The sequence below is a fragment of the Oratosquilla oratoria genome, chromosome 24 (genome assembly GCF_046742065.1).
Source record: "Oratosquilla oratoria isolate Oo_2021 chromosome 24, ASM4674206v1, whole genome shotgun sequence".
Classification (NCBI taxonomy): domain Eukaryota; kingdom Metazoa; phylum Arthropoda; class Malacostraca; order Stomatopoda; family Squillidae; genus Oratosquilla; species Oratosquilla oratoria.
This window is the reverse complement of record NC_134800.1, coordinates 32,171,599-32,198,868: the sequence shown is the minus strand read 5'-3', so window position 1 is coordinate 32,198,868 and position 27,270 is coordinate 32,171,599. Positions and strand designations below refer to the sequence as shown.

The 27,270-nt window shown below is 41.0% G+C and overlaps 1 protein-coding gene across 2 annotated transcripts in view; it reads left to right on the top strand.

The window, feature by feature from the left end:
• Positions 1–27,270, top strand: part of LOC143038543 (WD repeat-containing protein 26-like) — a 247,253-nt gene that overhangs the window by 55,162 nt on the left and 164,821 nt on the right. For both annotated transcript variants that reach the window (XM_076207869.1, XM_076207870.1), the window contains exons 2-3: positions 4,050–4,206; positions 21,749–21,885. In XM_076207869.1, the coding sequence (XP_076063984.1) occupies positions 4,050–4,206; positions 21,749–21,885 (294 nt within the window). The remainder of the gene's footprint in view (positions 1–4,049; positions 4,207–21,748; positions 21,886–27,270) is intronic.

The following is a 27,270-nucleotide window of genomic DNA, read 5'->3' as shown; positions in this document are numbered from 1 at the left end:
GTGAAAAGAATGAAGGGAATTTCAACATTAAGAAATGTAGTATAATGGAATTTGGAAAAAGTAAGAATAGAATATCTGGTCAATACAAAATTGGAACAAAGGAAGTTACAAAAGTAAGCTCAGAAAGAGATGACATGTCACCAGACAAACATATAAACAAAATAGTTGGAGGAACCTACAATTTAGTAAGATCAATGAAAGTGGCCTTTGACTACATGGATGAGGAAATGGTAAAAAGAATACTAGTTGCACTGATAACACCAAAATTAGAATATGCAGCATCACTATGGACACCCAGTTCAATAAAAAAACATAAACTAGAAAGAATTCATTGACAAAGATGGCACCAACATTTAGCAAGTGACATACAAACAAAGATTGGACAAACTAAACTTACTAACTCTGGAGCAAAGAAGAGAAAGAAGTGATTTGATATCTACAGAATTATGAAAGGGATGGAAATCCTCGATAGGGATGATCTACTTAAATGGGAGAGAAAAAATACTAGAGGACATGAGAAGAAACTTAAGAAGGACAGTTACAGAAGAGATTTGAAAAAGAACAGCTTTCCACACTGAAGAGACAGAATAACATTTCAAGACGCTGAACAATACATCAATCACAAACATAGACACTGCTGTGCACACCTCCAATACAACCATACAGAATGTAGGCACCAAAAAATCACACAGCTCAAATTTCACACCAGAAATTCAAGGCCTCATCATACACCACAACACATTCAAATATGCCACACCCACACCTATCCCTCAAAACATATCAGACCAAATACAAGCAACACTGAAAGCAACAATAAGATACATGAAGAAGAAACATTAAATTGACAAACCTTTGCCAATAAACTTAATCACAAAACAAACTCCAGAAAATTACACAAGACACTCAATAGTAACATACCACACTCTCATGCAGCAATCATTACAACAAGTCACCCTACCCTCAAACAGACAACAACCAACACTCAAAAATCACTTTGCACAGACAAGCCATCTTATCCCTCACCCTGATGACCAATGACATAAAAAACATTTCCCTACAGACTCAGACTACACACCCTTCATAGAGAGTCAGATGAAGCATATAATCTGTAACTTGAAGCACTCATCTGCTTGTAGTTCGGACAACATAAGTAATATCTACCTAAAATACCTCAGACCACACAGAATACATGCACTCACCAACATCGTAAACTACAGCACCATACCCATCATCTGGAAGCATGCAAAAATCATCACTATCTTCCCCTCTCTCACTCCTGTCTTTCTGTCACCCTTCCCCCTTTCTCTCTCTCTCTCTCTTACTCTATACCCCCGCTCTTCCACTCCTGTCTCTTCTCTCTCTCTGTCTCTGTTTCTGTTTTGCTGACTCTCTTCAACTCCCTTGCTCTATCTCTTTCTCCTTTCTCTCTCTACCCCCTTCTCTCCCTCTCCTGTCTTCCTCTCTCTCTCTCTCTCTCTCTCTTTTGCTGGCTCTCTCTTATACTCTCCCTCTCCCTCTCTCCTTTCTCTCTTTCTCCTCTCTCACTCCCCTTTCCTCACTCCTCTCTTTTTCTCTCCTGTCTCTCCTTCTCTCTCTCTCTCTCTCTCTCTCTCTCTCTCTCTCTCTCTCTCTCTCTCTCTCTCTCTCTCTCCTTTGTTTCTCTGTTTCTCTCTTTGCTCTCCTCCTCTCTATATGTCTGTCTCTCTCCCTCTCTCTCTCCTCTCTTTCTCTCCTGTCCCTCTCTCTCTCTTTGCTCTTCTCTCACTTTCTCTCTTCCCTCTCTCTCTGTCTCTGTTTCTGCATCTCTCTCTCCTCTTCTCTGTCTGTCTCCTCCATCTCTTCTCTCACTCCTCACTCTCTTTTCACCCTCACTATTCTCCATCTCCCTCTTTTTTTTCTCTTGATCCCTCCCTCTTTTTTTCACTCTCTCCCTCCTCTCTCTCTCTCTCTCTCTCTCTCTCTCTCTCTCTCTCTCTCTCTCTCTCTCTCTCTCTCTCTCTCTCTCTCTCTCTCATCCTCCTCTCTTCTTTGTCACTTCTCTCTCTCCCACTGTCATCTCTTGCTATCACCCTTCCCCCATCCTTTCTCTCCCCTTTCTCTTTCTCTTTGTCTTCTCTTTCACTTCTTCCTCTCCTTTCTCTTTAACTCTCCCCTGTTTCTTACTCTCATCTCTTTCTGTCACTTATTCCTCCTCTCTCTCTCTCTCTCTCTCTCTCTCTCTCTCTCTCTCTCTCCCTCTCTCCCTCCCTCTCTCCCCTCCCTCTCTCCCCCCCTCCCTCCCTCCCATTATCTCTCCCTCCCCTCATTCTTTTCTCCCAATCTCTCTCGATTATCTCTCAATCTCTCCTCTCTCTTCCTCTCTTGTCTTCCTTTCCTCCTCTCTCTCTCTCTCTCTCTCTCTCTATCTCTATCTCTCTCTCCCCTTATATCTCCTTCTCTCACTATCTCATTGTCTCTCCTTCTCTCTTTATCTCACTTTCTCTGTGGCCTCTCTTTCTATCTCTTTCTCTGTCTTCTGTTTCTTTCTCTCCTCTCGCTCTTGTTCATCTCTCAGCTCTCTCATCTTTCTCTCCTCTCCCTCTCCCTCCCCATCTCTCTCTCTCTCTCCTCTCTCTCTCTCTTGCTCCTTTTTCTATGTATCCTCTCCCCATCTTTCTCTCTCACTTGCTCTCTTTCACTGTTTCCTCTCTCTGTCTCTTTCTCTCTCCTTTCTCTTCCTCTCTTCTCTCTCTCTCTCTCTCTCTCTCTCTCTCTCTCTCTCTCTCTCTCTCTCTCTCTCTCTCTCTCTCTCTCTCTCTCTCTCTCTCTGCTCTTTCTCACCTTCCTTTCTCCTTCCTCTCTCTCTCTCCTCACCTCTCCCACTCCCTCACTTCTTTCTTTCTTCTCTTTCTCTCTTCTCTCTCTCTTTTCTTATTTGTCTCTCTCTTCTTTCTCTTCTCTCCTCTCTCTCTCTTCTTTCTTTTCTCCTCTCTCTCTCTTCTTTCTTTTCTCTCCCTCTCTCTCTCCTCTCTCTCTTCTTTCTCTCTCTCCCTCACTCTCTCTCACTCTCCTTCCTCTCTCACTCCTCTCCTTCCTCTCTCACTCCTCTCCCTCTACTTCCTCTCCCTCTACTCTCACTCCTCTCTCTCTACTCTCACTCCTCTCCCTCTACTCTCACTCCTCTCTCTCTACTCTCACTCCTCTCTCTCTCTCTCTCTCTCTCTCTCTCTCTCTCTCTCTCTCTCTCTTGTGGTCATCTCTGTCATCTCTCTCACTCTCATCCCTTTCTTTCTCTCTCTCTATCTTTCTCACTTTCTCTTTATCTCACTCTCATTCCTCTTTCTCACTACTCTCATTTCTCTCAATCTACTTCTATCTCTCTCTTTCTCTTTCTCTCTCTGTCTCTCCCCTTTTGTTTCTTCCTATCTCACTCCATCCATCTCTTTCTTTGTCTCTATTTTTTTTCCAATACTTGTCTACCTGTCCCTTTGTTTCCTTGCACCCCTCAGTGTATTGAGTATTGAGTACATAGAGATCATTCAGTTAATAATTAAGAACCTAAGTGTGTCCCCTGTGGACCAGATTCACTCATGAATAATTTTATACTATTCTCTATTCAAAAAGGAATGTTTTTTTTTTTCATTTGCAAATTTTACTGACCCCTCCTTTCTACTATTCACCCTAGATACTTCTTTTACCACCCGTATTAGCCATCTCTTTGGCATGTTATTGTCCCCAAGGATAGAAACACTAGTTATAAATATTATGATATTCTCACCTTTTCTATCCATCCCTCTCTCCCTCCCACTTGTATCAATATCCCTGTCTCTCACTTTTGCCCCTCTTTCCTTCTCGTCTTCCCCTCCTATCCATTCATGTACATTTACAAATTTGCTTTATAAAAGTGATTTCCCATGTATGCATGTGAATGTAATCAAGGAAGAACATTTTATGAACCTTTGAATGTGTAATTAGCTTGCATTTTCTGATTTTCTATGCATGCATAATTGTAAAGTTTCATTGTGCTTTTAGGATAAATGGAACTACTGACAGTATGATTTCACTGACAGGAAGAGTGCGGACCTTCTTATGTTGGAGTCAGGATGCCGGTTGGATCATCCTGCAGCTGCCCGTTTCCGTCAGTGCGTCATGGATGGAGAGTGGACCAAAGCAGAAACTGCTCTCAATGAACTACGAAATATGCTGGATAATCCAGCCAACCTCAGTGTAATACTTTAAATCCTATATTGTATTTTACTTATTGTAATATGCAGGAAAGGATCTTCATTTGTAGGATCTCATCTTTCTTCTCCAATCAGATTTAGCTTGAAATTTGCTTATGATTTTAGAATGAACTCTGACCTCATATAAGCTATTCCATGAGTTGCTCCATACGTATGGAAAACTATACAATAGATCCTCAGGTTATGAACACCTCTCATCACAAGTAAGTTGGTTCATGAACAAATTTTTTAAACAAATTATTCCTCTGGTGATGAATAATGTCTATATTGACAAATGTGAGCATCAGTGAGAGATGACAAGCTGGGAGTATCAATGGGAGAGTGTCAGTTACAGTGTAACCACAAAGTTTCCTACACTGTTGTGACCCTGATAAAGCAGTAACAAGCTGCAGCATGAACATTTTCAATGCCATTTCAATGTCAAATTTAATCTTCAGTATTTCAATGTCTCATTTAAGAAATGTTTTGAAACATAGACAAAAACAAATCTCATTAGATAGATTTTTAGTGAAACACAGGCCCAACGAGTCTCAAGCAGAGTTGAGTGGTACTGAGAAAAGGAACCATGGAAAAAACAGATACATAATTTTGTTTTGGAAGGGACCTACCTTTCCAAATAATAGTATTTCTTGCCTTCCCATTCCCCACTATCTTCTACTTTCACTGAGGTCCTGGAGCTGCAGCGTCTACGTCGTGGGACCACCCCCCAACCCCAAGAGTTGGGGGCCAAACAGCAGCAACCACCCCTGGCCATCAGCTTTACGCAGGTGGCACCGATCCCCAAGAGGAGCTACGCCTGCCTTGGGGAGTACCACAATCCTTTTTCCCAACATGCAATGTTACGTTTTTTCTGCACCGAGGGGTGATTTTCCGGCGATCACCCCTCTTCTACTTTTAGCCGGAGATGTAGAGAGCAATCTTGGGCCCACCACAAAATACACATGCCCAACATGCTCTAAACCCATTACTTTGAGCAGGCAGACAAAGGGCTCAGTTCAGTGCAATATGTGCAAAAACTGGGCCCACCTCACTTGTACAACACTTGCTGACACAAACCAATACACAAACACTTGGACATGTTCTACCTGCCCTCCAGTAACCCCACTCCCACCTCCCCAACCACAGCCAGCACCCTTACCCACTCCCAATTTCCCTTTGCCCTTACCCCCGATCAGTACTCCCCTTCCTTTGTCCCCGATCTCTCCTTTCCCCCCCCTCTAACCCAGATCCTACACCTTCCCCATTACCACCCCAACCTCAACCCCAAACGGCAACATACAACACATACAAAACACACAACATCAACATATTACAACACAACATTGACGGTATTAACACGAAAAAACATGAACTTGAACACTTTCTTAAACAACACAACATACACATTGCGATTATACAAGAAACAAAACTAAGACACTCACACAAAACACCATCATTTCATAATTACACCACCATCAGACAAGACCGGACTGACGGCAATGGCGGTGGACTCATCACCCTGATCCATCACTCCATCTGTTTTGTGGACACAAGTGCCACAACCAAAATTCTCCTCCCTACCACAGATAACACAACAGAAATCCAATCCATTCAAATCCGCACAGGCAACAAATCAACTATGACAATAGTTAACATGTACATTCCCCCACAATCATCCCCCACAGTTCCAAACACCTTCAGGCCTCAACTTAGCCAACTAGCCTCAATCCCCAACCTGATCATGGGTGGTGACTTCAACGCCAAGTCGTCTGCCTGGTATGTCGACAACCCTGACACAGACAGAGGGCTTGATATACAGACTCAGTTTGACACATTGACTATCATGAACAACACACATAATCATACACATATCCCACACCAAGCCCTCTACACTCTCTCCTCTCCTGATATCACCTTCTGCTCCCCCTGGCTAACCCCAACAACATCATGGAGAGTGGTCGGAACCCTTGGTTCTGACCACCTTCCAATCATCATCACCACCAAAACAAGATGCACCCCAGTTGGCCACAGACACACATACACCAATTACAAGAGAGCTAACTGGGAAGCTTTTACTAAAGAGACAGAACAACATTTTGAAACACTTAACAGTACACCAATCACAAACATAAATAATGCTGTGCACACTTTTAATACAATCATACAAAACGCAGACAAGAGATACATCCCTAGAGGCAACAGAAAATCACACAACCCCAACTTCACACCAGAAATCCAAGACCTCATCAGACAACGTGACACACTTAAACACGATACCCCCACACCTATCCCTCAAAACATAGCAGACCAAATACAAACACTAAACACTGTGATTGCTAATAAAATACACAAACAAAAAACACAAAATTGGCAAAACTTATCAATGCACTTGATCACAAAACAAACACCAGCAAATTATACAAAACACTCAACAGCATTACACTATCCAACAGTAACACTACACGCTCTCACGCAGCAATAATCACAACAACAGATAATCTACCCTCAAACAGACAACAAGCAAACACACTCATACGTCATTTTGCACAGACACGCCATCTCACTTCTCACCCTGATGACCGACGCACCATTCGACATAAGAAAGACTTTCCCACATACTCAGACTATACACCCTTCATAGACAGTCAGACAAAACTCATAATACATAATCTCAAGCACTCATCTGCCTGTGGCCCTGATAACATAAGCAACATCCACCTAAAACACATTGGACCACAAGGTATACACGCACTCACAAACATTGCAAACTACAGCTATTCACACAACACTATACCTGACATCTGGAAGCATGGTAAAATAATCACCATTCCAAAACCGAACAAAGACCCAACAATCCCAACATCGCACCGCCCAATCACACTTCTCTGCACCCCCTCTAAAGTCATTGAACGCCTGATACTTAAACTTGTCACACCACATATTCCCCTTGCTGACTCACAACATGGTTTTAGGCCACTACACTCCACAAACACTCTTCTGATAAACCTCACACAAAGAATTTTAGATGGCATCAATTCAGATAGGCCCCACCACAGAACACTTCTCATAACATTAGACATTAGTAAAGCTTTTGATGCTATCCCCCGCCACAACCTAATGAATAAAATATATAACACAGACATGCACAATAACACCAAAAGATGGCTGGCCAATTATCTGGCAGGTAGGAATGCTTACGTGTCATATAATGGCCAATCATCGCACATCAGAAACATTAAGAATGGAGTACCACAGGGCTCAGTTCTATCCCCCACACTATTTAATCTATACATGCATGACTTACCCACACCAGACAACTCAGAAATACAAATCTCTTCGTACACAGACGACATATCACATGCACACATCGTAACACAGACAAAGCTGCAGAAATAATCCAGCCATACCTTGATACACTCAACACATGGTTCATCACAAACAGACTCAAAATAGCTCCAACTAAATCTACAGAAACACTTCTCACCAACTGGACAATAGAACACAAATACATACCTCATCTCTACATTAACAACACTAATACCACACACAAACACACCGAAAATTCTTGGTGTAACATATGATACATCCATGTTTTTCAAACAACACATCACAAACATAAAAAACAAATGCACACCTAGACTTAACGCACTTAAGTCAATCACTAGAACGACATTTGGACAAAACAAAGAAACTAATATAACAATATACAAACAATGCATACGCTCAATGTTGAATTATGCGAGTCCTGCATGGGCTCCTAATCTCAGTGAGACACACCACAACACCCTTCAAATCATACAAAACAAAGCCCTAAAAACAATTACAGGCTGCACAAATACAACACCTACAGACCATTTACACCATGAAACAAAAGTCCTCAAAGACAAGGACCACTTCGACATGAGAGGCACACAAACACTTGCTGCAGCCACCACAAACACATCACACCTGCTACACTACATAGCAGAACACCCACACACACCAAGAAACATTAAAACTACACCCAAAGACCTTTATTACGCACAAATACTCTCTTCTCTTCCTCCACAACCACCAAATACCAGCCTCCGGAAACATATTCATAATCATATCACTCACCGCTCCATTAACACACTGAAAGACAACACACTGCTGCATGTCAGACCCCCTGATATCCACCCTTCTGAATCCTCTCTCCCACAAAAGGACAGAGTCCACTTGGCCAGACTGCGGTGCGGCCACCACCCAGCACATCTAAGCTACCAGAAGAGGCTGGATGACCGCATTGTGAACAGCTGCCCAGGATGTAACACTTCACCCCATACTATACTACACATAATGGAAGACTGCATTATACACAATCATGCACGCAAACAACACAACATACACTCTATAAAGGATTTGTGGGAAAACCCAGTTTCGGCTGTGGCCTTCCTTGGGGAGACGGGACTGCTCGGACAGACAGTCTAGGGAACGACAACAACAACAACTTTCACTGTCAATTCTCCTCACTTTTGAAACACACATGACTTTCAGTCCACATATGAGGGATCTGACTGAATACAAACAAGAAACTCAAGATACTGAGGAGAGTAGTTGGTACAGGATTGAGCAGTAGAAAGAAACAATAAGTACTATGTACAAACAACTCATAAGAATTATAATTATGTATCTACAGCTTCAGTGTTTAGAAAGAAAGTCAAGACATAAGTACACATGGGAGAGGATGGAAGATGGAAGGGTGGTAGATAGAGCATTAATGGACTGTGTAGTCGTAGATAGGAGTATAATAGGAAGAGTTAAGGATGTACATGTTCTGAAGGGAGAGAGTGGGGGGAATATCAGATTATTTTCTGGTGGAAGGTAAGTTGAGAGTGGAGATAAATGGAGAAAGAGGAAAAGGACAAAAGGGGTAGGGAGGTACTTAGATTGAACTGCTTGAATATGAAAGAAAAGGAGGAGTACAACAAGAAGCTGAGAGAGGAGTGGGAGGGAGTAAAGGATAGAATAGAACTAGGAGTGGAGGAGGAATGGGGATGGTTCAAGGAGGGAGTCACAAAGTGTGCAAAGATGGTGTGTGGAACAAGGAGGAAAGGAGGAAATAGAAGGAAGGGTAGTGAATGGTGGGATGAGGAAGCAAAGAAGGTTGTAGAAAAGAAGAAGCGAGCTTTCACAGATTGGTTACAAAATAGGACGAGGGAATCATAGGAGAGGTACAAAGAAAAGAGAAGAGAAGAGAAGTAAAGCATAAGATAAAGGAGGCAAAGAGGGAGCAGATGTAAAATGGGATAAGAGTATCACAGAAAATTTTGAAGGTAATAAAAAGATTTTTTGGAAAGAAATTAAGAGAGGAAGAGGAGGCGAATCAAGTAGAGGAGAAAAGGTAAAGGGTGCAGATAGAGAGATGATAATGGAAGAAAAGGCAGTAAGAGGAAGATGGGCTGAGTGTTTTAGGGAGTTGCTAAATGTGAAGGAGGATAGGGAGGGAAAGTAGTTGTAGTGGGAAGTGCTAAGAAAATGAGAGTGATGAGTGAGGAAAATGGAGGAGAAATAAGGAAGGATGAAGTGAAGGCAGTTGTTAAGATGATGAGAGCAGGTAAGGCACCTGGTTTGGATGGATGTGATGCAGAATGTCTGAAAAAAGAAGGTACAGTTATGGTGGACTGGCTGGTGAGGCTATTTAATGTTTGTTTAAGAGAGGGTAGAGTGCCAGAGGACTGGAGGAGTGCCTGTATAGTTCCGCTTTACAAGGGAAAAGGGGACAAGTTTGAGTGTAGTAGTTTCAGAGGGATTAGCTTGTTAAGTAGTTGGGAAGGCTTATGGGAGTGTCTTGATTGAGAGGATTAGGAGAGGAACAGATGGGGTAATTGGTGAGGAAAAGTGTGGGTTTAGGACAGGTAGAGGTTGTGTAGATCAGGATTTTGTGGTAAGACAGATATGTAAGAAAACTATAGGAAAGGGGAAGGATTTTTTTGGGCTTTTATGGATTTGGAAAAGTCTTATGACATGGTAGACAGGAAGGTACTGTGGGAGGTATTACAGATATACGGGTTAGGAGGAAAGCTTTTAGGAGCTGTCAAGAGCTTTTACAAGAGTAGTAGAGCGTGTGTCAGGATTAGAAATGGAGAGAGTGAGTGGTTTGAGGTAAAGGTGGGACTTCGTTAGGGATGTGTTATGTCACCCTGGCTGTTCAATTTATACATGGATGGGGTGGTACAAGAGGTATGCAAGGGTGGTAGGTCAGGGATTGGAGATGGTTAAAGAAAATGGAGAAAAGTGGGAGATAAGCCAGCTGTTGTTTGCGGACAACACTGTGCTTGTAGCAGGATCAGAGGGATTGAGGAAGTTAGTGACAGAGTTTGGGAGAGTGTGTGAATGAAGGAAGCTGAAGATAAATGTGGGTAAAAGTAAGGTGATGAGATGTACAAGGGGAGAGAGTGGCAGCAGGCTGGAAGTGAGTATTAACCCCTTCACTCTGGGGCACATCGCTCGTCTGGCAGCATTATCTGCCCGATATGCGATGTTGCATCATAATAATCACATAAGAAATAAAGTCAGTGCTGAATTGTTCACTCTCTTTCACCCGTGAATTTTGATAACCATAGAAAATATGATGAAGCCAGTTTAGAGAAAATGGAGGTTATGTAGGTACGACTACAATAAATATAATCAAGACGCCGACGTCGGCATCATCGCATACCCACTTGCTCCTCATGACGCCTACGTAGGCATCACCGTATGGAAGTGGTTAAGGGAAAGAGACTGGGGGAATTGGATAATTTTATATGCTTGGGTGCGAATGTGGCAGGAAAGGAGGAGTGGAGGTGGAGTTAAATGTAGATTGAGAAAAGCAAGTAAATGCCTTAGTGGATTAAAAAGTGTAATGAGAAATAGACATTTGGGAATGGATGCTAAGAGGAGATTGTGTGAAGGAGTGATTGTGCTGACAGCACTGTATGAGGCAGAAACATGGAACATAAGAGAGAAGGAGTTTGAATGTGTTTAAGATGAGGTGTCTGAGAACTATGATATGGATTACAAGGCTGGATAGAGTGAGAGGTGAGGAGGGGAATGGGGATGGAAAGGGAGTTGTTGTTGTTGTCGTTCCTTAGACTGTCTGAGCAGTCCTGTCTTCTCAAGGAATGCCACAGCCGAAACTGAGGAGGGATTGAGGAAGTTAGTGACAGAGTTTGAGAAGGTGTGTGAAAGAAGGAAGCTGAAGATAAATGTGGGTAAAAGTAAGGTGATGAGATATACAAGGGGAGAGAGTGGCAGTAGGCTGGAAGTGAGCATTAAGGGTGAGAAACAGGATGAAGTGGATAGTTTTAGATACTTGGGTGCGAATGTAACAGGAAAGGGAGGAGTGGGGGTGGAAGTAGAATGTAGATTGAGAGAAGGGAGTAAATGCCTTGGTGGATTAAAAAAAGTAATGAGAAATAGACATCGCAAAATGGATGCTAAGAGGTTATATGAAAGAGTGATTGTGCCAACAGCAATGTACAGGGCAAAAACATGGAACATGAGAGAGAAAGAGAGGAGTTTGAATGTGTTTGAGATGAAATGTCTGAGAAGTATGATAGGTTTTACTAGGCTAGATAGAGTGAGAAATGAGGAGGTGAGGAGAAGAACATGTGTGGAAAGGGAGCTGGGAGACAGGGTTGATAAAAGAGTATTAGGATGGTTTGGACATGGAAAGAATGAGTGAAGAAAGATTTGTAAAAGAAGTGTGGAAGGCGGAGGTGGAAGGAGTGAATATGAGGGGGCATCCTAGGATGAGATGGATGGATGGGGTGAAAGGGGGTTTACAAAAGAGAGGAATGTCTGTTGAGGAAGGACGGGAGAGGACAGAAGATAGGGGTGAATGGAGAATGGTTGTGTATAGATGAGGCTGTGATACATGAGGGGGAGTGGGTGGGGGATGGGGGGTGAGGAAGTATTTATGAGAAAAAAACTTGACGCAGCCCGAAGGGATTTCTCCCCATCTCCTTTTGTGCATGAGGGGACGGAGAGGGTGGGTCACCGAATTTATGAAGCAGCCTTGCTGTGGCTGTGCTGTGTCTTGTGACACTGCTTCTAACCCAGGGCAGTGGACAGGATGCAGGGATGACCCATCATCCAGGAGGTGCCAAGATAGGAGGAGGGTGGAGGGGAGTGGAATATATGGGAAATGAAATGGGTGGGAGTGATTTCTATGCCTTTTTCTTTTTTGCCCCCGTGTAAGGGGGATTGAAGAGTGTAATGAGGAATAGACATTTGGGAATAGATGCTAAGAGGAGACGATATGAAGGAGTGATTGTGCCAACAGCACTGTGTGGGGTAGAAACATGGAACATAAGAGAGGAAGAGAGAAGGAGTTTGAATGTGTTTGAGATGAGGTGTCTGAGAAGTATGATGGGGGTTACTAGGCTAGATAGAGTGAGAAATGAGGAGGTGAGGAGAACAGGGGTGGAAAGGGAGTTGGGAGATAGGGTTGATGAAAGAATATTAGGATGGTTTGGACACATGGAAAGAATGAGTGAAGAAAGACTAGTAAAAGAGGTATGGAATGCAGATGTGGAGGGAGTGAACATGAGGGGACGTCATAGGATGAGGTGGATGGATGGGGTGAAGGGGGCTTTGGGGAAGAGGGGAATGTCTGTTGAGGAAGGAAGGGAGAGGACAGAAGACAGGGGTGAATGGAGAATGGTTGTGTATGGATGATGTTGTGATGCATGAGGTGGAATGGGATGAGGTAGTATTTGTGAGCAAAATTTGACGCAGCCCAAAGGGATTTCTCCCCGTCTTCTCCTTTTATGCATGGGGGGATGGAGAGGGGGGGGTCGCCGATTTAATGAAGCGGCCTTGCTGTGGATGTGCTGTGTCTTGCGACACTGCTTCTGACCCAGGGCAGTGGACAAAGTGCAGGGATGACCCGTCATCCAGGAGGTGCTAAGATAAGAGGGAGGGTGGAGGGGGTGTGGAGTGTATTTAGGGATGGAATGGGTGGGAATGATTTTATGCCTTTTCTTATGTGGCTACCTCCCTTGTAAGGGGGAAAAAGCCTTGGTATATGTAATGTATGTACCGTATTTTCCGGCGTATAGTGCGCAACTTTTTTCCGTTGGAAGGGCCTAAAAATGGGGGGTGCGCATTATCTATGGCTTACGATAAAAATTCTACGGCTGTGTGTGTAATTTTTTTCACAACGTGACGATGTTGGCCGTCACAAAATCGGGATGGCACACTTCTCCGTGACGTTCCGTGAAAACAAGAAGAATGGCCATGGTGACATGAAAGAATACGCCAGCATGGGCTACCGTATATAAATATTTGGTATAGGTAGGTATCTATCGAATCTTATTTTTATGTTTAGATAGGCCTAAACACCATGAAACGTGATCAATATTCATGATATTTGCCCATGTTCACAGCATCCTAGTTTGAATTTTTATGTTGGCTTTGTTGCTTCACTTTAGGTATGGTACAAATTCCATTGCGGCCGTTCATAAACTCGTGTCAAACACCTGACTACAACACCCTCTTTCGGGAGTTATATTAACTAAACGTCACCTCGATGAGAGACTGTCCTATTTCACCTCTGTCATTGCAGGTTCAAAGCTAAAACGAAACAGTCTGTAGTTTGTTTCAGTATTAGATAAAAAATGGTAAAGACGAATTATTTCCTCTAGATATAAAATGAACATTTTCTGTAAAAATCCCGAAATTTTTCTGTATATTTTACTTTCAGTAAACTTTTTTTAGATCATATTTCCTACAAACTATTTAAGCTACAAAGTAATAAGGGACCAACGCACAACATGAGTCATATACCGGTACATGTAGTTCCGACTTTTTCTTAGTTGTGTCCTGATTGATGCCTAAACTGACACTTAATTTAGTGACAAATCAACAGATTTCCCTGCGGTGGCTCTAGCCAATGAAAAATACTTCTCCATGTAACCTCGTTCACATGATATATATACCGAGGTAAAACTGCGTTATAGACAAATGCGATCGGGCATGCGCGTTATACGTTGGTGCACGCTATCTGTGTACTGAGATAACGAAGTGCATGGGTGCACATTATAACCCGATGCGCATTTTAAGCTGGAAAATACGGTATGTATGTGTAAGGGGGGAAAAAGCCTTTGGTATAAGTATGTATGTATTTCTGTGTCATCATTTTCTTTCATTTTAGGGTTCCTTCCTGGTGCCTATCATCCCACAATTGTGAGCTTTCAAGTGTAAAAACAGACTTAAGGTGTCTGGCCATTACTTCAGCCATTTCTACATCTTCTGTGTATTCTTGATTTCCTTCATGCAGTTTCACTATTTCATGTTTCTTTTAGTTTGTCATTTACATATGTGTAATATAGTTTAGGTTGATCTTTGCATGTTGTTAGTATATCTTTTTCATAGTTACTTTTTTCCTCTCTTCGTATGTCTACGCATTGATTTCTCAATTTGATGTATATTTGCCATTTAATCTCTTTTTTTGTCTCTTTTCCATCTTTTCCAAAGTTTGTCTCTTTTATTTTTAGCATTGCTACTCTTTTTATTATACCAGCACTTTATGTACTCCCTTTTCTGTTTCTGCTTAGGCACATATTTGTCAGTTCCCTCTTTATATATTTCTTTGAAAATGTTCCATTTCTCTTCTGTCTTTGATTAATTTAAAAAAAATTCCCAACAGGCATTTTGAATTTTTTTTTCTAAGTTTTACAAAATCAGTTTTGTTGTACATCAGTCTTCCTTCTTCATGTTTCTCATTCCTTCTTACCACATTTTGTTCCTTAAGTTCAATCTCTATTAGTATGTGGTCACTCTTTCCAATTGGTGTTTTATAGTTTATTTCTTTCACTATTTCTGGTTCAGAGATGAATATCAAATCTAGTCTGGTTCTTTGTTTTGTCTAAATCTAGTATTTTCTTTGACCCATTGCGTCAATGTGTAATCTATGGTCATATCCAGTAGGACATTGCCCCAGAGTTTGTCTCCACCTCCCATACTCAATTCTTCCCAATGTATTTCCTTTATGTTGAACTCACCCATAATTACTATATTTTCTCCATATTTCAGTGTCTCAGTTAATTAATTCCTTGTGTCTTCTAATTCTGAGTGTTTGTTGTCAGTCCAAGTCTTAGTCTTTAGTGGCACATATACAACTATAAACCTTCTACTTTTCATACTGCTGTTTTCGACTTTAACTGTGATTCCACATTATATTTTCCTTCTGTTGCCTTTATTACATTTAGGTCCTTCCTCGTCAATATCATGACTCCTCCCTCTGTTTGTCTGTCCTGTGGTGGGGGAAAAGAATACTGTCACCAAGTATTTCCACTTGGATTGTAAGAGGTGAGAAGAAAGGGACGGGGATTGGGACTAGGCATCCTTCTTGTAGCCCCACAGGGGACATTCTTAAAAAAAAGTAAAGGCATAAGAGGGTCTAAGAGTTTTCGGACCAGCACCCTAAGGTTTGGGTCTTTTAATGTGTGTGGATGTGGTACAGATGAGAGTAAAAGGGAAGAGATAGGTAGTATGATTGTGAGAAGAAAGATGGATGTGTTGGCTTTGAGTGAAACTAAGTTGAAAGGGAAGGGCGAGTGTAAGTTTGGGAGTGTAAGTGGGAGGTTATCAGGAGTGAAGAGAGGTCGAGGGAGGGAAGGGGTGGCTATGGTAGTAAGTGAAGAGATAGGTAAACATGTAGTGGAGTGGAAAGAGGTTTCCTTAAGGATAATGTGGATGAAGGTGAAACTGGGAAAGGAGATGTGGGTTTTGTAAGTGCATATGGGCCTGGCAGTAAGAAGAGTGTAGAAGAAAGGGAGGCTTTTTGGATAGATTTAAATGAGTGCATAAAGAATTTAGGGAGAAATGTCAATGTAATAGTACTGGGAGACCTTAATGCTAGGGTAGGAAATGATCCAACTGATGGAGTGGTTGGGAAATGTGGAGTTCCAGGAAAGAATCATAGTGGAGAGTTGATGGTGGAAATGTGTCTAGAGAGTTGATGATAGCAAATACAGTGTTTTGGAAGAAAGTCAAGCATAAGTACACATGGGAGAGGGTGGTGGATGGAAGGGTGGTAGATAGAGCATTAACCTCTTCAGTACGGGCCTTAAATCTCGCGGGCAGCAGCCGATGCCAGCCGTACGACGTGTCGAAATAATACTCGCATCATAAAATATAGTCACCGCTTATATCGATCGTTTTCTCTTTAACCCGTGAATTTTGATAACCATAGAAAATGTGATTACAGACAGTTTAGAGAGTATGTCATTACGGAGGGGCAACTACAATAGATATAATCAAGACGCCGATATGGCAGCCTCGCGTATCCACTTGCTCCTCATGACGCCTACGTATGCGGCACCGTATGGAAGGGGTTAATGGATTATGTAGTGGTAAATAGGATTATGATAGGAAGAGTTAAGGATGTACATGTGCTAAGGGGAGAGGGTGGGGGAATATCAGATAATTTTTTGGTGGAAGGTAAGTTGAGAGTGGAGGATAGATGGAGAAAGAGGAAAGGGACAAAAGGTAGGGAGGTGCTAAGAGTGAACTCTTTAAATGAAAAGGAGAAGGAGTACAAGAAGAAGCTGAAGGAATGGGAGGGAACGAAGGATAGAGTAGAGCTAGGAGTGGAGGAGGAATGGGGATGCTTCAAGGGGGAGTCACAAAGTGTGCAAAGATGGTGTGTGAAACAAGAAGGACAGGAGGAAATAGAAGGAAGGGTAGTGAATGGTAGGATGAGGAAATAAAGAAGGTTGTAGAAGAGAAGAAGAGATCTTTCACAGATTGGTTACAAAATAGGACGAGGGAGTCATATGAGACATACAGGGTCTAACAGATAAATCCGTACAACTTCTTATCACATGTTTTAAGATTAATATCTCGGGTTATAATAAACAGAGAGTTATGAAATTTTCAGTATATTTAGAAAAGGCAATAAGAACAATGATTTCATTCAATGTAACCACCTTCAGCTGTTATGACGCTTTCAACGCGTTTACGAACTTGGATACAGCGTTGATGATCTCAGACTTTGATAATGAACCCACAGCCTTCTTGATGTCTGTCTTCAGGGTTGTTATACTTCTGTGTGGCTTGTCACATGCCTTGGCATCAATTCGCGCCCAAAAATAATAATCTAAAGGGTTTAGGTCTGGCGAATTTGAGGGCCACAACTCTTTGTTCCAGAACTGCACATTTGACCCTTCGAGAAGGTTGGTGGTCCTCTTCGCTGTGTGGGTTGGAGACGAGTCTTGTTGGAAGACAAACTGGTTGCCACTAGCCTTATCTTTCATCCAGGGTATTATTTTCTCTTCTAGAACTTTGCAATAGACAACGGCATTGACTTTCTCCTTGTTGTTGAAGAAGTGAGTGAAGACGTCCCCCTCAGTTGACACCACACAGAGCACCATGACACTTGCTGGTTTCTTCGTCGTTGTCTTGTGTTGAACCTCTGAGGATGAGGAGGCTATCCAGCGATCATTCCGCTTATTGAAAGTCGCATCAACTGTGAAAATCTTCTCGTCAGAAAAAAAACTTGATGACTGAGCCATTCGACTTCATCCAGTTCAACAGCTTTTGGCACCTGGTCAAGCGGATTTCTTTAATTTTTCGTGTCAAAAGATGTCTTTTTCCTTGTGAGAATGAGGTTAATCCCAATTTCTTTAATGCTCTGTGAATTGTCATTGTACTGACACCTCTCTTCTTTGCCAATGTCGATAATGGTAAGGCTGGATTTCCATTGACACTTCTCTTGAGACCAGCTAAAAAGCGAGGTGTTAGAATTCTGCCCCTTCTGGGCTTGTGAGCAGCTCGTTGGTCTTCGCCGGTCTCATCAAAACGTTTACAAACATCGTAAACAGTTTGTCTGGAGTATGTTAGCATCCTTATTATGGCGCTAGGAGTGTGACCCGCGCGACGAAGTTAGCATATGGCTGAACGTTTGGCTTGTTCCATTGCTTAATGTTTATTGCACCGGTGCTAGTATACAACTGGCTAAATTATTAGACAAATGGAAGTATCTGGAAACAATCAGAATTGCCATATGTTACTTTTTAAGTGCTTAAAACCTCTTCAAAGTTTGTACGGATTTATCTGTTAGACCCTGTACAAAGAAAAGAAAAGTAAAGAAAAAGGTAAAGGAGGCAAAGAGGAGAGCAGATGTGAAATGGGGTAAGAGTATGACAGAAAATTTTGAAAGTAATAAGATGTTTTGGAAAGAAATTAAGAGAGGAAGAGGAGGCGAATCAAGTAGAGAAGAAAAGGTAAAAGGTGCAGATGGAAAGATGATAATGGAAGAGAAGGCAGTAAGGGGAAGATGGGCAGAATATTTTAGGGAGTTGCTAAATGTGAAGGAGGATAGGGAGGGAAAGATAGTTGCAGTGGGAAATGCTATGAAAATGAGAGTGATGAGTGAGGAAAATGGAGGAGAAATAAGGAAGGATGAAGTGAAGGCAGTTGTTAAGATGATGAAAGCAGGTAAGGCACCTGGTCTGGATGGATGCCATGCAGAATGTCTAAAATAAAAAGGTGGTACAGTGATGGTGGACTGGTTGGTGAGGTTATTTAATGTTTGCTGGAGAGAGGGTAGAGTGCCAGAGGACTGGAGGAGTGCTTGTATAGTTCCAGTTTACAAGGGAAAGGGGGACAAGTGTGAATGTAGTAGTTTCAGAGGGATAAGCTTGTTAAGTGTAGTTGGGAAGGCTTATGGTAGAATCTTGGTTGAGAGGATTAGGAGAGGAACAGAGGGAGTAATTGGTGAGAAACAGTGTGGATTTAGGACAGGTAGAGGTTGTGTAGATCAGATTTTTGTGGTAAGACAGATATGTGAGAAAGCTATAGGAAAGGGGAAGGATGTTTTTTTGGCTTTTATGGATCTGGAAAAGGCTTATGACAGGATAGACAGAAAGGCACTATGGGAGGTTTTGCGGATATACAGGATAGGAGGAAAGCTTCTAGGAGCTGTCAAGAGTTTTTATGGGGGTAGTAGAGCTTGTGTCAGGATTAGAAATGGAGAGAGTGAGTGGTTTGAGGTAAAGGTGGGACTTCGTCAGGGATGTGTTATGTCACCCTGGCTGTTCAACTTATACATGGATGGGGTAGTGCGAGAGGTAAATGGAAGGGTAGTGGGTCAGGGATTGGAGATGGTTAAAGAAAATGGAGAAAAGTGGGAGGTGAGCCAGCTGTTGTTTGCGGACGACACTGCGCTTGTGGCAGGATCAGAGGAGGGATTGAGGAAGTTGGTGACAGAGTTTGGGAGAGTGTGTGATAGAAGAAAGCTGAAGATAAATGTGGGTAAAAGTAAGGTGATGAGATGTACAAGGGGTGAAAGTGGCAGTAATCTGGAAGTGAGCATTAAGGGAGAGCAACTGGAGGAAGTGAATAGTTTTAGATACTTGGGTGCAAATGTGGCAGGAAAAGGTGGAGTAAAGGTAGAGGTAGAATGTAGATTGAGAAAAGCGAGTAAATGCCTTGGTGGATTAAAGAGTGTAATGAGGAATAGACATTTGGGAATGGATGCTAAGAGGAGACTGTATGAAGGAGTGATTGTGCCAACAGCACTGTATGGAGCAGAAACATGGAACATAAGAGAAGAAGACAGAAGGAGTTTGAATGTGTTTGAGATGAAGTGTCTGAGAAGTATGATGGGGGTTACTAGGATAGATAGAGTGAGAAATGAGGAGGTATGGAGGAGACAGGGGTGGAAAAGGAGCTGGGAGATAGGGTTGATGAAAGAATATTAGGATGGTTTGGACACATGGAAAGAATGAGTGAAGAAAGACTAGTAAAAGAGGTGTGGAAGGCAGATGTGAAGGGAGTGAACATGAGGGGATGTCATAGGATGAGATGGATGGATGTGGTGAAGGGGGCTTTGGGGAAGAGGGGAATGTCTGTTGAGGAAGGACGGGAGAGGACAGAAGACGGGTGAATGGAGAATGGTTGTATATGGATGATGGAATGGGTGGGTGGATGGAGGATGAGGTAGTATGTGTGAGCAAAATTTGACGCAGCCCGAAGGGATTTCTCCCCGTCCTCTCATTTTATGCAATGGGGGGACGGAGAGGGGGGGGTCGCTGATTTAATGAAGCGTCCTTGCTGTGGATGTGCTGTGTCTTGCGACACTGGTTCTGACCCAGGGCAGTGGACAAGGTGCAGGGATGACCCGTCATTCAGGAGGTGCTAAGATGGGAGGGAGGGTGGAGGGGAGTGGAGTGTATTCAGGGATGGAATGGGTGTGAATGATTTTATGCCTTTTTCTTTTTGGCTACCCCCCTTGTAAGGGGGAAAAAGCCTTGGTATATGTATGTATGTATGTACCATTTTCTCAGTGTCAGATCCAGCACTCCAAAAAAAAAAAACTCGTTTTTTTCCATCTCCAATCTTTTCTCAATATTTCCTTGGCTTCACTCCTCAGTTACCTATCTTTCTTTCATTCCTCTGCATTCATTTCCTGGTTTATCCATACATTTTTGTATTTTTCACTGTTTGATAGTTTTGTCACTTTTGATATTCTTCTGCTATCATTTGTGTTCTTAGTTTGATTTTTATTGGTCTGTGGTTTTTTCTTTTGAGTATGTACCCATCCTGTGTACGTCATGAATTCCTGTATCTAAATTCTGTCCTTCTTCTTGAACTGCTTTTAGAATCTCCTTCGCAATTTCTTTCTCTTCCTTTTCCCTTTGGTATTTGTGTACATTGTGTTTTTCATTTATACCATAAAACACAATGCATTTCTTTTTGTCCACTGTGTCTCTCTCCCAATTTTCCTTTTCTTTAATCACCTTGATCACTGTTTCCTTTCCATTCTCTTCTGCCTGTTGCTGTACTATTTCTTTGAATGAGAGTTTTTGACTTTCGCATTCCTTTTTCCACTTTTTTTTTTTATTTCATTCAGATCGGTCTCTTTGATTGGTTCTTAATTTTTTCCGTTACTGCTTTCAATTGTTCTTGTACCTCTTTTGTTCATCATTTGTATTTATAACCTCATTTTCTTTTCTTTCATTTTCTCTTTTTATTGTACTTAGTTCACTTTTTAGTTTGTTTAATTCCCTTAGTATCTCATTCGTTGTACGTAGGTTGGTTACTTCTAGTTCGAAAGCTTTGTAGTCTAATGTTAAATCAATCACTTCATCTGCTAAGTTGTTAATTTCTCTGTTTCGTATTGCTCTGCTAATCCTAAAATCTCTCTCAGTGTCCAAGGTTTTCTCCATTGTTTCCCCTTGCCTCCTAAACCCTGAGAAATACTCATCACTTATGTACCTGCTGGTCATTTTCAGTGTTGTTTAGACATGTTTTTTTCTTGCGTATTACTCCCCACGGGGACTCAATCCTGGATTCATCTAGCCCTCTCTTTGTTGATTCGTTGATTCTTACTTCTTTGTTGCTTTCCATTTTGTATTAATCTATTTGCCCAATAACTGGATCAGATACAAACCCTGCCGGTCCCCACGAAAACATATTGTCTCTTTCCGTGTGTGTGTATATATATGTAAATTTATATATATATATATATATATATATATATATATAAATTTTTTTTTTTTTTTTTTTTTTTTTTTTTTTTTTTTTCAAATTTGCAGGAAATGCGGTTTCTACTGTTGGAGCAGAAATACCTTGAGCTTCTGGAAAGTGGACAGGTCCTGGAGGCTCTCAATTGTCTGCGTTCACAACTCACACCTCTTCATCACAATATGGAGAGGGTTCATCATCTTTCCAGGTGAGATAAATCTTGAACTGCCCTGATCAGTATAAATGGAGCTAAACCTATGTTAGTGGGCATCTCTTCTTAATTTACAAATAATGAGAACCGCTCAAAATATTTTTATATCTTTGGTTGCCTTTTCTTATAGTAGACTAGGAGAAATTGAATGGAGCTGGAGAGAATAGTTAGATTATAGGACAAAGCATTAGTGCTTTGAGGACATTGTACTTGGCATGAATTTAGAGCTTACTATGATTATACATTACTGTGGAGATTTGTTTTGTAAACTATTTCCTCAACTTACATCCTTTTCTTGTTGACAAACTACTATTGTTTTTACTACTTTATCGCTTGATCAGAAGAACTATGTTGCCCATTGATCTCATCATCCTTTGTCACAACCATATAGATCCTTTCATGGCAAAAAAAAAATTTTTACACTTTCATTTTCTGACAGATTCCTCTTCATATTCTGACAGATTCCTCTCCTTTTCATACACAGCAATTCCAGATATTGGGTGATCTGTACATGTTATTATAAATAAATGTTCCCAATATGGCTTTGTTATTAGAAGTAGGCCTTGATCATAAGGATGTTCAGAACAGAAAGAAATGTAAATCAACATATATACACGTACAGTTACACCTTAAGTTGTTTCATGATAAGCCATTTGCAAAGATACATTGGTTTTTCTCATACTATATAGAGAGTATAAAATTTGACTTATTTCAATTTACTCAATATGTCGCTACAGTAAAAATATTACAGATGTGAAAACTATAAAATGATAATAAAAACATGTAGAATCACATCAAAATGTGTTATGCCTCATGAATTACCTCTAATACCTAAAATAGTTGGATTAAAAAAGAGATCAAGGAGGACAATACTTATATTTAGTGGCACTGCTTCATCTGCTAAAGGTGACCGAACAAATTTGATATTGATCATCAACTACTGAGGGTTAGACAAAGATGTTCATATAGAAAAATACATATATTGAACCTTAATTCAAGTATACAACGACATTTCCTCATTAAATGCAAAATGATTCTCCAACATAGACACTCATTCAAGTTCACAATATTGACACTAATCATTTTATTAACTCAAGATATGCAACTTACACATATAAGATATAGAATGAAATCATATAACCACTGCATTCATTCAGTAGATCTATACTCTGATATCCACATGCCTATTTCTTTGGAATTAAATTGATAAAGTAAATAGCATCAATATAAACAAATTGACATAATCTGCACACATATGATATGGAATAGATATCACTTAATATCAATCACAGTATTAAAGTGTTTATCATCAATGTAACCAAATTGACATAATCTGCACACACATGGTATGGAATAGATATCACTTAATATCAATTACATCTTCAATAGAATCAGGATAATTATTAATCCTTGATACAATACAAAGTCTGGGTTTACATACCTTAATTATATGCTCTCTCTGGTACAGCATTTCCTCCCTTTTACTATCAAACATGCCAAAACGAGGCACATGATTTTGAATCCCTTTAGAGTAACATTTGATGTTACTAGTTTGGCTGTACCAAGAAGAGAGGACCAAAACATTCTTTCCAGGATGGATCAACAACTAGCAAATTCCAACAACCGATATGTCAACATATATGGTCATTAACATAAATCATATATTATACATCACAAGAAAATAAAGCAAATACATCCTTGATTTTTCATACACTAATTAGGATATAACCTAAATCATACAACGTATATGTTAATATGTTCATTTCAGAACCACTTAATTTCCTTTCTTAGGAATTGGAATATACATAGAGAATGGAAAACAAAAAGGGGTGAATATCATATGCTGTATGGTAACACCCTCCCCCTTAAAGACATGAGGCAATCCTCAGATTGACTCATGATGAATAGGGAATATGGGATAGAGTATCAGCGAACAAATTCTCTTTCCCCTTCACGTGTTGAATAACTAAATCATAATCTTGTAACATCAACCTCCATCGAATTAAATGTTGGTTAACATTCTTCATCTTACGCAAAAAACTAAAGGGTTATGATCAGTAAACATGAAAACAGGATATCCAGTTCCTCTCAGATATATATCAAAATGACTTAGGCTAAGGATTAAGGCTAAAGTTTCCTTCCCAACTGCACTATAATATCTTTGGTATGGGAGGAATTTTCTGGAAAAATAACATATTGAATGGTTGATATTCTCTCCTGAACCAAAACCCCCCTGCTCTAGTGTCACTCGCATCCACATAAAATTTGAATGGTTTCACAAAATCAGGATTGACAAGTATAGGGTCACTTGCTAACATTCTCTTGATATAGGTTAACATCACAAACTCCCTCCTATTGGAAGACTAGGACGGTGCCCCTCACAGAGGACTTTGTAGCATGGAATTTAATGAACCATGCCCTTGGTTCAACTTCGCTGGTGGCAGGATTTGAACTGCCATCCCCTCTCTTAATTTTTACAAAAGCCTCTTCACAATGGGTATCACACACAAATTTTACTCCTTTGAACAACAACCTAGTCAACAGCAGGGCAACAGTTGAAAAATTCTTGCAAAACCTTCTGTAGTATCCACTCATACCAAAAAATCTCAGCAACTCTCTGCAGTTGTTAGGCATGGGGCATTCATTAATAATTTTCACCTTAGCGTCAACAGATTGCACCATATCTTGACCTACCATATAACCTAAATATTCAACTTGAGCTTTGACAAAATCACTCTTCACTAAATTTATGGTTAAGTTGGCATTGTTTAACCTCTTAAATATCTCTGCTATCTGGTTCACATGATCTTCCCAGTTTTCAGAGTGCACTACTATATCATCAATGTATACTGTACGTCCACTCACACCTGCTAATACTTCATTTATCAACCTCTGGAAAGTACTACCACTATTCCTCATTCCAAATGGCTTCACTTTGTACTGATATAGACTATCTATGTTTGCGAATGCAGATATCTCCTTAGCTCTTTCCATTAGACCTATCTGCCAGTACCCCTTCAGCAAGTCAAACTGACAAAGTTTGCATTTCCCACAGTCTAAACAGTCATCCAGTCTAGGTATCGGGTAGGAGTCACTTTTAGTTACTTGGTTCACCTTCCTAAAGTCTGTGCAAAATCTAAATGACTTGCTACCTGGTTTTTGTACCAACACACATGGTGAACTCCATGCACTATTACTTTCCTCTATCAAATTATTTTCCAACATGTACTGGACCTCTTTCCTTATAATCTGTGGGTTGACTCAATATGGATGTTGTTTTATCAGTACAGTGTCACCCATGTCAACATGATGTTCTACTACAGTACACCTTGGAGTATTTGAGAATAAGGATATAAACTTGTTAATTTCATGGATAATATCACTCCTCTTTTCAGAGCTTAGATGACTCAACTTACAGTTTCCCAACTCTGTCGAACTTTCCAAGTTTTTTCCTTCATACCTGCTAAATTTTCTTTCCTCTTCATTACCTATCTCTTGTTCCATGTTTACCATGCCACAACTCAACTCACTAATCTCCTCAGATGTTCTATTATTCTCCACTTCTCTTTCATGGTAAGGTTTGATCATGTTGACATGGCATAATTGATTTTTCTTATGCCTACCAGGGGTGTTCACAATATAGTTCAGATCTCCAATTCTCTTCTCAATTTTTCAAGGACCACAGTATCTTCCCTTCAGGGGGTCTCCCTGAATAGGTAACAACACTAAAACTTTATCACCTGGTCTAAATTCTCTCGCCCTCATCTTTTTATCATACCAAGTTTTCATCTCTTGTACATCCTTTAGATTCTCTGTAACAAGTTCTCTTGCTTTAATCAACCCAGTTTTGAATTCTGATACATAAGTTGATAAATGTGGTTCATCACTCTTGCCAAGCCACTTTTCTTTCATCATACTTAAAGGACCTCTGACTTCATGACCATACACCAGTTCAAATGGACTAAATCCAGTCAATTTTTGTACTGCATCCCTAATTGCAAACAAAGCCAGTGGAATCCATTCATCCCAATCTATTCAGAGTTCCTCACAGTATACTCTGAGGATATTCTTATGAGTTTGGTGGAATCTATCCAGACCAGTAACGTGCATAGACATTGCAAGGGGCAGGTGCTTTGGGCTGTAAATTGGGCACTTCACTCTTTTGTATTATTCATGTGTGTGTATTTACCTTCATGTGTGTGTATTTACCTTCATGTGTGTGTATTTACATTCATGTGTGTGTATTTACCTTCATGTGTGTGTATTTACCTTCTCTATTTGTATATGGATGATGTTGTGATTGCATAAGGTGGAATGGGCGGGGGGATGGGGGGTGAGGTAGTATGTGTGAGCAAAGTTTGATGCAGCCCGAGGGGATTTCTCCCTGTCCTCTCATTTTATGCAATGGGGGGACGGAGAGGGGGGGGTCGCCGATTTAATGAAGTGGCCTTGCTGTGGATGTGCTGTGTCTTGCGACACTGCTTCTGACCCAGGGCAGTGGACAAGGTGCAGGGATGACCCGTCATTCAGGAGGCGCTAAGATAAGAGGGAGGGTGGAGGGAGTGTGGAGTGTTCTTTCTTAAAGTCATGTACAGTCACTATCCGAGTTACGACGTACGCGAGTTACGACCACCCGTACTTACGACCACATCTAGCAGATACCTATTATGAGTTTACTGTACATGTCTGGCAGCACAGCGTGTAAGATAATTGTGGCAACCGGCATCGCGTACAGCAGTTATGGCAGAGATGGAAAAGTTGCTATACACGTGGTTGGAAAATAATAGGCAAAGAAATGTGAGAGTGACGTTGCAAGCAGTGCAAAGTAAGGCTACAAGTTAATTTCACATGTGGAAAGAACGTGCAGGTGAAGAATACGCTTCACATGAGTTCATAGTGAGTGCTGGGTGGTTTCGTTGCTTTCGAGAGCGTTACCAGGTTCACCACGTGTTATCGAAAGGTGAGGCTGCTAGCAGTGATGCGCCTGCAGCTAAGGCATTTGTGGAAGAGTTTGATGAATTATGGATGAAGGATATTTACGTACTTACGACCACATCTAGCTGATGCCAATTATGAGTTTACTAATACGAATACACTCACTATCCGAGTTACGACCTAGATCGGTTCCGACCAACCGGTCGTAAGTCGAAACGGTCGTAACTCAGACCGTATACATTCGAGGTGTATCTTCAAGGACATATGATGCAGAGTGTAAATCCAGCTCAAATGTCTCGTTTGTGGCCTCATTGTAGAACATTCTCAGTGCAAAATATCCTATACTCTTTGATTGTTATACTAAATAATAAATTAATAATAATAAATTAATAGGATAGGATAAAGAAAGAAAATATATTACACAGGATTCTTATTAGAGACCGAAAA